Here is a 14,614-nt window from a genome sequence, read left to right on the forward strand (position 1 = left end):
ATACTTGGAATGGTTTTAAGAGAGTTTAAGCTCCAACCCACATGTGCCAAGGGCAGACCCTGGGTTCTTTGTGGGCTGTGAACCACAAGGTGGCATGAACCTGGGCTTCGTGCATCCGACCGCCCACCCACCTCACCCGCTGGGGCTTGCTGTGCCACCCTCTGCAATGCACACAGGTCAGCCAGGTCACCCCCCTAGTCAAGAGGGGGCTTTCCAGGCACAAGGCTCCATTCAGCTCCCTTTTCAGTGACTCCAGAGAGCCAGCATGGATTCAGTGCCAGCCACATCAATCTGTTTGCTTAACATGAAGACACCAGTTGAACTTGGTGCGTACTGGGATTAAACACAGGGATCTAGGACATATTCAATGAACCTTTATGGAGCAGCCACTGCGTGTCAGATAGCAGAGAAGGAGAGGCCCGTGGATGCCTCCCACCCTCAGTGGCAGCCCCAGCCCCTTAGACGCCTGCAGGTCACCCACCATGGACTTGTTTGGAAGGAAGCAGGAAGCCACCGGTGTATCTGTCTCATCTCACGTCCCCTGGTCCTGTGCCCACAAGGTGCCCAGTTGAAAAACAAGTCATTGCCCCCCACTGTCCACAGCTGGGCAATGGCCAAGTTCACTACAGGAGAACTTGTCAGGGCTGCAGTCCCCCCAGGCGCTGCTAACGACCATCGCTCTTGTTTTTGCAGCGAGAACGATGCCTCATCTGAGAATGAGCAGCTGCTGAGCCGGAGTGTGGACAGTGACGAGGAGCCCGCCCCTGACAAGCAGGGCTCCCCGGAGCTGTGCCTGCTGTCGCTGGTTCACCTGGCCAGGGAGAAGTCTGCCACCAGCAACAAGTCAGCCGGGGTGAGGCTCCTGCAGATGCCATGATGAGCTGTGAGATGTGGCCCCCTCCCAGCCACAAGACTAGAACTTTCTTACTGAATCAGCTCTCCCGCAAGACGGAGTGTTTCTCCCAAAAGTCCAAGCAAGGAGACCTGGACAGTGACAGGTTCACAGTAAGATAGTCAAAAGGGGGGAAAAAAACTTTCTTTTTCTTTTTTTTTTTTTGAGATGGGACCCAGCCTGTCTGTTACCCAGCCTGGAGTGCAGTGGTGCGATCTCGGCTCACTGCAACCTCCGCCTCCTGGGTTCAAGCAATTCTTCTGTCTCAGCCTCCCAAGTAGCTAGGACTACAGGTGCATGCTGCCACGCCCAGCTAATTTTTTTGTATTTTAGTAGAGACGAGGTTTCACTGTGTTGCCCAGGCTGATCTCAAACTCCTGAGTTCAGGCAATCCACCTGCCTCAGCCTCCCAAAGCGCTAGGATTACAGGTGTGAGCCACCACGCCCAGCCACTTTGTTTTTATTATATAGCTTCATACACAAACATGAAAAAGAATAAGCAAAACGAAAAAAGGTAAAATCACTTGGAATGCCAGAGGGCAGAAAAAGATCCTTGTAAATATACTGGGTTTTATCCAGCCAGGCAATTTTCTACACACACACACACACACACACACACACACGCCTTTCTCGTATGCATTTTTAAAAGTATAAAAAGAGGCTCACATGTAGAAACTGTCCCCAGGGTTTTATCACCTACCACCCTGTAATGTACTGTGGCAGGAGCAGGGCAGGGGTGAGGGCAGAGATGACCAGACCCCTCTTGGGCTCCCTGTGGACCTGGCCTGTGGTCGTCCCTCTAGTCTGTGCCCTGGCTGCAGACCCCAGTCGCAGGACAGCTGTGTTGCTAGGCAACATCACTGATGGCAAAAATGCCCAGTTGGGATCCTGGCTCTGGCCTGGTCCTGACAGGATGCCATGCTCTGCCTGCCCCGAATTCAGTGACCTCTGTAATGGGGCTGCCACTTGCAGAGACCCTGGAAGCCTGTGGGGGTTGTTACAAAAGAAATAGGTAGCCATGGCCCCGGGACTCTTCAGCCAGGGCCACTGAGCACCTGTGCACCGTGGGCCTGGTCTCCTGGCACCAGCCACGTGATCCAGGATGGGAGCCCCGCACGGCTCTGCTGCAGCACAGATGTCCTGAGGGCAAGTAGGGGTCCCCATGGTCATCTTTTCAAACAGACTGATGCCAGGGGTATCCCCAAGTATCTTACGAGTCTGACCACCCAGCTGAGCCTGAGAAGCACCCACAGTGGACCCCAAAGATGTCTGAGTGGGAAAACCTGAAGAAGACCCTCCCCCCTGTGTGTCGGGGCTGGGGTGCTGACACGGGGGCTGTGTGCAGCGTCTCTGGTGTCAGGCGTAGCTGCTGCCTGCCCCTGCTGACATGGAGGATTTGCCTCCTCACTACTGTTGCCCCTTTCTGGAGGTGAAAATTCTCCTGACTCCTTTTTTACAGATTCAAAGCCGGAGGAAAAAGATCTTGGATGTGTATGCCAACGTGTGTGGAGTCGTGGAAGGTAAGCTGAGAGAGGTGGTGCAGACATAAGGGCTGTGCCCGGAGCCCTGAGGCTCCTGTGAGGGGAACTCAGGGAAGCCGTCCATCCAGTTGCCGCACTCTGGTCAGAACGGCCGCTGGAACCGACTTCAGGTGTGGAGAAACAGAATCTGGCTCCCAGATATTAGAAGGCATCTCCCAGTGCTTCCACGGGCCTTCCCCTCATGGCGGGAGACAGCCCGGTGCAGGCACCCACTACAGGGACATGCAGGTTCGGGGAGCAGCAGCCATGGAGCCTTGGAACTCCCGTGTCCCCAGTGCCTGTCTCCACACTGGCATCGTCATCTGGGAAACATAATCAGTCACTTAGTCACTTATCCTAGACTTAGCCGCCCTCTCCCTGCTATCGAGCGTCCCCGATGTCTGATGGCCCTGGGAGCCTCCAGCCTCCCCTCCCAGCAGCCTTCTGAGCCAAGTCAGGCTGTCTCCCCATAACCTGGGCTTGGATGTGGGCAGGTAAGAGGCAACAGGATAGGACCGTCAGTGCTGCAATCTGAAATCATAATCCTCAGCTTCCAGTTCCTGCAAAATCCTCTTTCTAAATTACCTTCTTATTAACCCCAAAGATAAACTCCTCGTGGCTGAGGTCAGGAGTTTTCCTGCTGCTGGCCTTGCTGGCCTCCCTCCTCGGACTCCTTGCTCTGGCCGGGCAGCGGGAGTGGAGCCTGGTGCACGCCGGGCAGCTCGCCAATGCCCCCAATACCCCCCCTCCCCCCCCCACACCCCACCGTAGGCCAAGTGCAGCCCCCTGTTCCCTGGCAGGCTTTCTGGTCCAGTGCTTTGTTGGCCAGAAATAACTATACTGTGGGTGAGCTCCAGGGCCAAGAATTCTTGGCTGCCGCTGAAACATGGCATCTCTCCATAAACACATGCCCCAGGTCAGCCTGCCTGATCTCACCTGGCATGGCCTGGGGCTGTCAGCTGCCCAGGGGAGGATGGTCTAGGACTCACCTTCCATCCACCAGCAAGCTCTTCTCTGTTCCAAAAAATATTGAGTTCACACCCCGGGACAGGGATTTTCAAACCTCAGCCAGGGCTGAGAACTTGTGCTCTGTGCCCAGCCCTGATGAATATTAGAGTCCCCTGCAGGTCTTAACACCATCTCTGCCCATCCAGCCCACCCAGTCTGCCCCAACACCCTGATGTAATTAGTCAGGGGTGAATCCCAGGCATCCGTGTCTCTGTTTTTTGTTTTGTCTTGTTTTTAATTAAACTTTTTATTTTGAGATACTTCTTACCATGTAGTGGTAAGAGAGAATACAGAGCGATCCTGCAAGCCCTTTACCCAGTTTCTCCTAATGATAACATCTTGCAAAACCATACACAGAAGTCACAACCAGGACACTGATATCGACACAGTGAAGCTAGACTCAGCTCCCACACAAAAAACTCCTCCTGTTGCCCTTTAACAGCCACGGCCAATCCCCACCCGTCCCACCCTCACCTAGGCCCCTGGAAACCAGTCATCTGTTCTCCATTCCTACAGTTCTGTCATTTCAAGAGTGGTATAAAAGTGGAATCACATAGTACGTAACCGCTGGTGAATGGCTTTTTGCACTCAGCATAATTCACTGGAGGTCCAGCCAGGTTGCTGCATGTATCAGTGGTCCATCCCTCTCTCTTGCTGAGTAGTAGTCTGTGGCATAAATAGACCAGAGCTGGTTTAACCATTCACTTGCTGAAGGACATCAGGGTTAGTTCCACTTAAGGGCTATTATGAACAAAGGTGCTATAAATATTTGTGTATAGGTTTTCGTGTGGACATCAGTCGTGATTTATCTGGGATAAAGACCCAGGAGTACATTTGTTGGCTTGTATGACAGTTGCATGGTTGTTTTTTTTTTAAAAAACTGCCAAACTGTTTTCCAAAATTGTCGTGCCCTTTTACATTCCTACGAGCAGTGTGTGAATGTCTAGCTTCTCCATATCCTCGCCAGCGTTTGGTGGTGTTACTATGTTTTATTTTAGCTATTCTGAGAAGTGTGTTATGACATCTTAGTGTGGTCTTAATGTGCATGTTCCTATTGTTTGAATATCCTTTCTTGTGTTTATTTTTCATCTGTATGTCCTCTTCAGTAAAATGAATGTTTCTTCATGTCTTTTGCCCATTTTTCAATGGTATTATATGATTTTTTGCTGTTGAGTTTTGAGGGTTTTTAACAATATATTCTAGACACTAGTCCTATGATGGATATGTGGTTTTGTAAATGTTTTCTCCATTCTATAGCTAGTTTAACTTATCTTTTCAGTCTCTTAACAGGGTCTTTCACAGAATGATGCTTTAAATGTTTATGAGTCAAATTTATGAAACTAATTATAAAGTTTTCCTTTTATGGATGGTGCTTTTTGTGTCAAATCTAAGATCTCCCTTGCCTAGTCCTAGATCCCAGAGATTTGCTCCCACAATTTTTTCTAGAAGTTTTATAGCTTAATGTTTTACATTTAAGTCCACATAGTTTTTATGTTTTGCATTTAAGTTCACATGGTTCACATTTTGCAGTTAAGTTTGAGTTGATTTTTATAGAAGATATGAAACTTGGGTCAAAGTTCATTTTTTTGTCTATGGATATCCAATTGCTCCAGCACTGTTTTTTTTTTTTTTGAAAAAGTATCTTTCCTCCATTGAATTGCTTTTCATACTTTGTCAAAAATCCGTTTGGCATATTTATATAGGTCTATTTTCTGGGGTCGCTGTTCTGTTGCATTGATCTACATGTCTGTCCCTCTTATAATACCACACATTCTTGATTCTTGTATAAGTTATATAATAACTTATATAAGTCTGGAAATCAAATAGACTGCTCCCACTTTCTTTTTTCAAAAATCTTTTAGCTATTCTAGTTCCTTTGTCTTTCTATATAAGTTTTAGAATAATCTTCCCTATATGTACAAAATGCCTTGCTGGGATTTTAATGAGTTGCAACAAAACTGTGTATCAGTTGGGAAGATTTGACATCTTTATTATGTTGAGTCTTCTGAGCCATGGACATGGTATATCTCTTCATTTATTTAGCACAACTTCAATTTTTTTTATCTACATTGTGTAGTTTCCAAAAAACAAGTTCTATGCATATTTTGCTAGATTTACATAATAAGTATATCATTTATTTTTTGAGCAACTGTAAATGACAATTTAAATTCAGCAGCCATACATTCATTATTAGCTATATAGAAATACAATTGATTTTTGTATGTTTATTATGTATCCTGTGACCTTGCTGAATTCACTTATAAGATCTGGGAGTCTTCTGGTAGATTCCTTGGGATTTTCTACATAGATAATCACATCTGCAAATGGGACTGTTTTATTTCTTCCTTTCCAATGTGTATACCTTTTCCTTCCTTTTCTCATTTTATTGCACTGGCTACACCTTCCAGCACTACAGTGAATGTAAGTGATGAAGCATAAGCAGAAATTCTTGCCTTATTTCTAATCTTAAAAGCATTCCATTTTTCACCATTAAGTATGATATTAGCTCTAGGCTTTTTATAAATTGTTGACATTAATTTTTTGAGTGGATTACAGTAATTTTTAAATATTGAACCAGCCTTGCCTCCCTGGAATTAGCCATACCTGATGTGGTACAATCCTTTTTTATATGGTTGCATTCTATTTGCTAATATTTTGTTAAGGATTTTGCATTTATATTCATGAGAGATATTGGTCTGTAGTTTGTGCTTTGTTTTTTGTCTTTGTCTGGTTTTTGTATCCAGTTTATACTACCCTCACAGAGTAAGTTAGGATGTGTTTCTTCCTTTTCTATGTCTAGAAAATATAGTGTAGAATTGCTATTAATTATTTCTTAAACATTTTGTAGAATTCTTCAGTGAAATCACGTGGACCTAGAGATTTCTTTTGGGGAGTTTTTGTTTGTTTTTTGAGATGGAGTCTTGCTCTGTCACCCAGGTTGGAGTGCAGTGGCACGATCCTGGCTCACTGCAACCTCTGCCTCCCAAGTTCAAGCGATTCTCCTGCCTCAGCCTCCCAAGTAGCTGGGATTATAGGCTTGTGCCACTGCAGCCCAGCTAATTTTTATTTTTTTTTTTTTTTTTTGAGATGGAGTCTCATTCTGTCCCAGACTGGCAACCTCCACCTCCCAGGTTCAAGTGATTCTCCTGCCTCAGCCTCCTGAGTAGCTAGGATTACATGTGCATGCTACCATGCCCAGCTAATTTCTGTATTTTTAGTAGAGATGGGATTTCACCATGTTGGTCAGGCTGGTCTTGAACTCCTGACCACGTGGTCCACCTGCTTTGGTCTCCCAAAATGCTGGGATTACAGGCATGAGCCACCATGCCTGGCCCTAATTTTTGTATTTTAGTAGAAACAGGGTTTCACCATCTTGGCCAGAGTGGTCTTGAACTCCTCAACTCAAGCAACATAACCACCTCGGCCTCCCAAAGTGCTGGGATTACAGGCGTGAGCCACCACGTTTGGCTGGAGATTTTTACAGTTACAAATTCAGCTTCCTTAATAGTTATAAGTCTGTTCAAATGATCTGTTTTACATTGGGTAAGTTGTGATAGTTTATGTTTTTTGAGAAATTGTTTATTTTCACCTAAGTTGTCAAATTTATATGTGTAGAGTTAAAGTTGCATAGTTTTCCCTTATTATCTGTTTGATATCTATGGTGTCTGTAGTGATATCTCCCGCTTCTTTCTTGATATTGGTAATTTGTGTCTTATCTATTTTTTTCCTTGTCAGTTATATTGATCTTTTCAAATAACTGTTTCTTTTCATATTGCTCTCTTTTACTTTACTGTTTTCAATTTCATTGATTACTGTTCTTATTTCTAAATTACTTATTTCCTTCTATGTACATTTGGTTTATTTTGTTAATCTTTTTCTAAGTGCTTGAGATGGGAGCTTAGATTATTAACTTAAGAGTTTTCCTCCTTTGTATTTCTGCTATAAATTTCCCTCTCAGTACTACTTTAGCTGTGTCTCACAAATACTGACATCTGGTATTTTTATTTTCATTTATTTCTAAATTTTCTTTGAGACTTCCTCTTTGACCTGTGGATTATTTAGAAGACTGTTGTCTAGTTTCCAAATGTGTAAAGATTTTTCTGTTATTGATTTATATTCTAATTATATTATGGTAGGGGAATATACTTTGTATAATTTCAATTCTTTTAATTTGTTGAGGTGTAAGGCCCATAATTATAAAGAATGTGTATTCTGCTGTTGTTGAATGGAGTGTTCTATAAATGTTGATTAGCTCTTGTTGGTTGATGATGTTGGTAAGTTCTATATTCTTGCTGATTTTTTTCTAATTGTCCTATCATTTACTGAGGGAGGAATGTTAAAGTTTTCAACTATAATTGTGGGCTTATCTCTTCTTTCACGTCTATCAGTTTTTGTTTCGCATATTTTGGAGCTCTGTTGTTTGGTGCATCTTCATTTAGGATTGCTATGTCTTCTTGGATTGACCCTATTATCATTATTAAATGTCGCTTTCTGGTAATTTTTTTCCTCTGAAGTCTACTTTAACTGATGTTATAGCCATTCTGCCTTCCTTTTATTGAAGTCTGCATGGCATGTATTTTTCCATCCTTTTACTTCCAACCAGCCTCTCTCATTATATTGAAGTGAGTTTCTTATAGGCAGCATATGGCTGGGTATATTTTAAAATCTACTCTACCAAGTTCTGCCTTTTAGGTTTTTGTTTGTTTGTTTTTTATGGAGTTTCTGCTCCTGTTGCCCAGGCTGGAGTGCAATGGTGTGATCTTGGCTCACTGCAACCTCTGCTTCCCGGGTTCAAGCAATTCTCCTGCCTCAGCCTCTCAAGTAGCTGGGATCACAGGCACCTACCACCACACCGGCTAATTTTGTATATTTTGTAGAAACAGGGTTTCACCATGTTGGCCAGGCAGGTCTCAAACTCCTGACCTCAGCTGATCCACCTGTCTTGGCCTCCCAAAGTGCTGGGATTACAGGCATAAGCCACCACACCCAGCCTTTAGTTGGTATTTAAACCATTTACATTAAATGTAGTCATTACTACGTTAGGGCTTAATTAAGTCTGCTATTTTATATTTTGTTTACTGTTTGTTGTCTCTGTTTTTCATTTCTGTGTTTTTATATTCCTGCTTTTCTGTAGGTCACTTGAACATATTTCAGAATTCGACTTTGGTGTTTTTTGAGTGATATGTTTTGATTTTATCTTTTTCCATAGTTATTTTAGTAGTTTGTCTAGAGACTACATTTACACATATAACTTATCAGTCTACTGGTGTTATTAGTTTTATTTTTATTTTTATTTTTGAGATGGAGTCTTGTTCTGTTTTGCCCAGGTTGGAGAGCAGTGGCACGATCTTGGCTCACTGCAACCTCTGCCTCCCAGGTTCAAGCGATTCTCCTGCCTCAGCCTTCCGAGTAGCTAGGATTACAGCTGTGCACCACCACACCAACTGGTTGTATTTTTAGTAGAGACAGGGTTTCACCATGTTGGCCGGGCTGGTCTCGAACTCCTGACCTCAGGTGAACTGCCGACCTCAGCCTCCCAAAGTCCTTGGTTTACAGGTGTGAGCCACTGTGTCTGGCCTTCCTGGTGTTATTATTTTGCCAGTTTGAATGAAGTATAAAAACTTTACCTTTCTCTTTGTCCCTTTACCTTCCCTGTTTATAGTAGTTGTAAATATTTCCTCTACATATATTTAGAACAACATAAATTGCTTCAACTGCCTAACATAATTCAGAAAACTTAAAAAGAGAAGGAAAGTCTATTTTATTTCCCCGAATTTTTGCTCACTATGTTCTTTTCTGTCTTTTCTGATGTCTCAAGTTTCATTCTTTTATTATTTCCTTTCTGTTTATACAATTTCCTTTTGCTTCTTTTAGGGTGGTCTGCTGATGAAAAATTCTTAATTTTTCTTTGGCTTGGAATGTCTTGATATTCTCATGTCATCCTGAAGGATATTTTCACTCAGCTCACTGCAACCTGGTATGCAACTCTGGGTTGAAAGTTCTCTTCCTTCAGTACTTGGAAATAGTGTGCTACTTCTCTCTGGTCTCCAGGTTTCTGATTATAAATTTACTGTCATTCTAATTGTTTTCTCTCTCTAGGTCAGGCGTTGTTTTTCTTTGGCTGTTTCTAAGACTTTATCTTTAGTTTTCAGAAGTTCATTTATGATGTATCTTGACATGAATATATTTGGGTTTATCCTGTTTGGGATTTGCCTAGCTTCTTGAATCTGTAGATTTGTATCTCTTTACAAATTTGGGGAGTTTTAAGCCATCATTTATTTGAGTACTTTAGTCCCACTCTCTTCTCCTCTCCTTCTGAAACTTCATGACACAAATGTTAGCTCTTTTGTTATAACCCCACAGTTCCCTAAGGCTCTGTGTTTTTCAGTTTATTTTCTCTGATTGCTAGCTTCCATTATCCATCTCACTGATTCTTTCCTCTGTCTTTATTCTGCCATTGAGCACATCCACTGAGTTTTTATTGTGGTTACTGTATTTTTTAAGTTCTAATATTTTCATTTCTTTTGTACATTTTGTATATTTTTGCTGAGGATTTTTCTATTTTCTATTTCTGTTTTTCTATTATTGCATTTGTTTTAAGCATGTTCATAATTGCTTGTTGAAGCACTTTTATTATGGCTTCTTTAAAACCTTTTTCAGATTATCTAACATCTGTCATCTCAGTGTTAGCATCTATTGTTTTTCTTTTTTTACTCATTTGACATCTTCCTGGTTCTTGGTATGATGAGTGAATTCACTTTGAAACCTGTGTAGTTTTATGTCCTGATATGAAACTCTGGGTCTTATTTAAGCCTTCTATTTTAGCTGGCTCCTTTTGATAGACAGCCCTGTGGCAGGAGAATGAGGGTGCTGTCTTGCTACTGTTAGGTGAAGGTAGACATCCAAATTCCCCACTCAACCTTCACTAACACCCAAGGGGGACTCCTTTTTACTGCTACCTGGGGTTTGGGAGTATGGCTCCTGACATGCTCACCACAGGGGCAGGGGAGTTGTTACCAGCTGGTTGATGAGAAAGCCCCATCTCCCTACATGGCCTTTCCTGACACCACCTGGCACAGTGCTACAGCTTGGTGAGGGTGGAAGTCTAGGCTCCCCTCTCAGTCTTTGCTACCCTGGATGGAGTGGGGACACAGTTTTTCTGTGGTGTTTGGCTGGAATAGAGCAATTATTGTCTAAATGTTTTATGCTTGCTAGGCTGCTCTTTTCCTAGTGCTCTGACTAGAGAGAGGAGACTTTTGTTGGGGCTGTTTTTGTCTGTGGTTGCTATTATTTCTGGATTTTTGGACTTTTCTGCCCCACGTCTGGAATTTATGAGGCAAAAGAAAACCCAGGGAACTCACCATCATCACCACCCTTAGGTATCGAGGTCCCTAGTTGGTCTGTCTTCTTTTCTCCACTTTTCAGAGACTTCTTGTATTTGTTTTATACGGAATGTTCAGGGCTTTTAGCTGCACTTAGTGGGAGGATTAGGGAAAATTATATCTACTCATCTTCCAGAAGCAGCAATATCAAGTTTTTAAATGCTCCTAGGTGAGTCTAATGTACAGTGAAACCCAAAAACCATCAGACCACTGAGTTGGCAGTGACTTGGTTCAGATAACCCCAATCTGGGGCTATCATTGAGAGCACCCATTACAAAGTTGACTCCTGTTCCCTAAAGAGACATGATACTGTCTCTTTGACCCCTCCTCAGCCCAGCCCCATGGGAGACAGGGTTACCCAACTAAGGATAACTTGTTTTGAAGTCTTTGAGAATTGCTAAAAATGGTCATCAGGGAATTATTATCATGGTCAATAGAGCAGTCATTTTCCTAGTGGGGAAGGGGCTATTACTGGGGTTAGGGTACATGCACAGCCCTCTCTTGTGGCTGGCAGCGTTCTAGGTGTCGTTTGCTTTAAATTATGCATTTGTTTTAGGTGGCTTTCTGCATGCTTTGTTTTATGATTTTTTTAATGTTTTTTTCAATAATTTTTATTTCATTTAAATAATTTTTCATGGTGTTGACCTTCTATTGGCTGCGACTTGCAGCATCTAACTGTGGCCATTGGTGTTTGCAGGTCTTAGCCCCACGGAGCTGCCATTTGATTGCCTCGAGAAAACTAGCCGAATGCTCAGCTCCACGTACAACTCTGAGAAGGCTGTTGTGAAAACGTGGCGCCACCTCGCCGAGAGCTTTGGCCTGAAGAGGGATGAGATTGGGGGTATGACAGACGGCATGCAGCTCTTTGACCGCATCAGCACGGCAGGCTACAGCATCCCTGAGCTGCTCACAAAACTGGTGCAGATTGAGCGGCTGGATGCTGTGGAGTCCTTGTGTGCAGACATACTGGAGTGGGCGGGGGTTGTGCCACCTGCTTCCCAGCCACATGCTGCATCCTGAAAAGCATGCCTGTGGGTTGTCCTCCCAGGACAAGCCAAGGATCAATGAGGGCTCTGGAGCTGTGAGTGCCAAGAATCAAGGCTTTTGTGATGTCACCATGTGCCTTAGGATGTTCAAGGAGCCAGAGGAAATAAGGCCTGTCTTCCAATTTAACCAAAGATAAAGGACTAGAGCTGGGCTACTTTCAGATGCTCGCCTGTACCTCACGAGGCAGAGTAAATATCCACTCACGCTGGGCGCAGTGGCTCAAGCCTGTAATCCCAGCACTTTGGGAGGCCAAGACGGGCGGATCACGAGGTCAGGAGATCGAGACCATCCTGGCTAACACGGCGAAACCCTGTCTCTACTAAAAAATACAAAAAACTAGCCAGGCAATTTGGCGGGCGACTGTAGTCCCAGCAACTCGGGAGGCTGAGGCAGGAGAACGGCATAAACCCAGGAGGCGGAGCTTGCAGTGAGCTGAGATCCGGCCACTGCACTCCAGCCTGGGCGCGAGACTCCATCTCAAAAAAAAAAAAAAACAAACAAACCCACTCACTCATACAGCCAGCCTACCAGCCCACCATTAACTCACTGAACAATGAGACAATGTTGAGGACTCAAATGAATCAAACACCGTGGGACTGACAGAAGTGAAGAATCTGGTCCCTGTCTTTAAGGAGTTTGCACTCCAGTAGAAGACAGAAGGAACGTATGTTTACAAACCACTTCACTGGAAGACATCAAACAAGCTGAATGAAGGGGCACTTAGAAAATGTAATGGAAGTTCTACGCGGGAGATGACTCCCTACTGGGATGATGAAGGATGGCATCCTAGTGAAGCAGCAACTCAAACATTTTGGTAAAATGGCTACAAAACGCAAACACCCTGCTCCAGGTATTATTTCAGGTTTAGTACAAATCTGTTAATACCCTATGTGGTTTCATTAGGATAACTTTACCTATCCTTGAGGTCATCCATATTCTTACAGGTCTTCCAGTCAATAATGGAAGAGCTCACTCTACACAAAACCAATATGCAAGGCATATGTTTGTCCAAGCAATTGGATGTGTGCAGTAGCCAATTCCATTTACTGCATGAATCTTTGGCCTGGGTACCCTGTGGTTTGCATTACATGTGTATGGCCTTCCACTCTCAGCCTTAGGCAGATTTGACCTTTGAGGGGCAGCAATGCTCAAGGACACAGCAATTTAAATTATAACGTGTCAGGCTGTGTTTTCACTTCAAACATATATGAGTAGCCAACTGTAATTAGAGAAATGATGCCTTCCTAAGAGCTCAGCCACGCATAATTCTAGATTTCAAGAGCTCATCTGAGACTCGTAGATTAGCCTCACGGCCTGAGAGTTTCAGACTCAGCCTTCTGAGCCAGTCGGGGAAAGTGGAGTCCTGCAGTGCAAATGAGGGCCTGGGCTTGGAGTCTACGGAGCTGGCTTCTAGTCCCACCTTAGGTCTTGTCTTTTCCTCTCTCAACCTCAGTTTCTCGTCTGCAAATGAGATGTTAGCGAGTGATTCTATAATCGGGGCAGGTAGGGTTCAGGTGAGCAAGAAGAAAGTGGAGCTGTAGGAAACGCCAGGCCTTTGAGGTGCTCTATGGAAGTGAATACAGTGTGGTTTGTCCATTTAAATGGGAATTGAAACAGAAAAACTCAGAATTGGCATTTTCACAGTAACTGCAATGGTTTGACATAACATTTATAGGCAGAAAGCTAATAATCTGGCATTGTTCTTGGCAGATTCTCGTACTATCCCTGTAACTGCCAAGGGCTCAGGAGGCAGGCTAGTGATCACACCAGGGGTTAATTTAGAGTTCACTGCTGAGCTCCCTGATGGCAGGTCTGACTGTGTTTATTACTAAATTAAAACAAAGTCTCTGACTTACAAAGTGAGGTTGTAAAAATTACAAGTTGCATGACTGAAAAAATGCTTTGGGGGGAAAATCAGTCATATCTTTAACACCAACAAGCAATTTCCCACCAACGAATGTAGTACATACTGTGAGAGGATCATAATGAGGTCCTGAATATTTAATATCATTTACTGTGTCTGTTTGCTGCTGTTTTTCAGAACCTATTTGGTTTATCTTGCAAGCTAAATACTCCACGGCAGAGCTTAATTATCCTTTTAATTCCTCTTTGAAATCCTGTGGTGCCCTCTTCCCCCTGCATTATGATAATGATGATGAGTCTCCCTTTAATTAGACTGCAAATGTCACTTGTGATGAGTGTGCTGTTCCAGGATAACAGCTTGTACCCTCCTCAATGTTTTCAGTGAAGGAGTAGGGTGGCTGTTCTCTGCTCCTGGTGCTTTGGCCTCATTTCACGCTATTGGAATTCTGGGACTGTAAGGCCAGCCAGTGTCAGCTCATGTTCCGCTGGCTCTCCACCTGCCATTTTTAGGGAGCTATTCCTTATGTAGTTACACATTCTCTTGTCATTTACTTATTTGGAAACATGGGATTTACTCTGACAAGCTTTAGCCTTTGTTACAGGATTCAGAACAATGAGATCATAATAATTCTCACTGAACAAAGCTGGGACTCCATCCTGCCATTTTTGTGTGGAGATATTATTTTGCAATACTTTAAAACATTTAGAAAACACCCCAGGGTAGGTCTGTGGCCCTTAGACAGTGAAGTCTTAATTGTCAATATTTTTGTCTAACTCTGTATATATATAACTTATTATATTTTATAATCTCAATAAACACACTAATAAGATTTATCGACTACTGTAATGTGAGCTCTTTGTATTTGGGGTGGTGGGTCGCGGTGAGTGCAGAAGGTTCTGAT

At 43.5% G+C, this 14,614-nt stretch overlaps 1 protein-coding gene across 5 annotated transcripts in view; it reads left to right on the forward strand.

Moving 5' to 3' along the window:
- The window catches only part of EDAR (ectodysplasin A receptor), a 101,716-nt gene extending 89,548 nt beyond the window's left edge, over positions 1-12,168 (forward strand). For all 5 annotated transcript variants that reach the window (XM_023190393.2, XM_023190395.2, XM_023190390.2 and 2 more), the window contains 3 exons: positions 694-853; positions 2,352-2,412; positions 11,500-12,168. In XM_023190393.2, coding sequence (XP_023046161.2) covers positions 694-853; positions 2,352-2,412; positions 11,500-11,822 — 544 coding nt within the window. In that variant the 3' untranslated portion in view covers positions 11,823-12,168. The remainder of the gene's footprint in view (positions 1-693; positions 854-2,351; positions 2,413-11,499) is intronic.
- Positions 12,169-14,614: the final 2,446 nt, after the last annotated feature.

This window comes from Piliocolobus tephrosceles, chromosome 15 (genome assembly GCF_002776525.5).
Source record: "Piliocolobus tephrosceles isolate RC106 chromosome 15, ASM277652v3, whole genome shotgun sequence".
Classification (NCBI taxonomy): Eukaryota; Metazoa; Chordata; class Mammalia; order Primates; family Cercopithecidae; genus Piliocolobus; species Piliocolobus tephrosceles.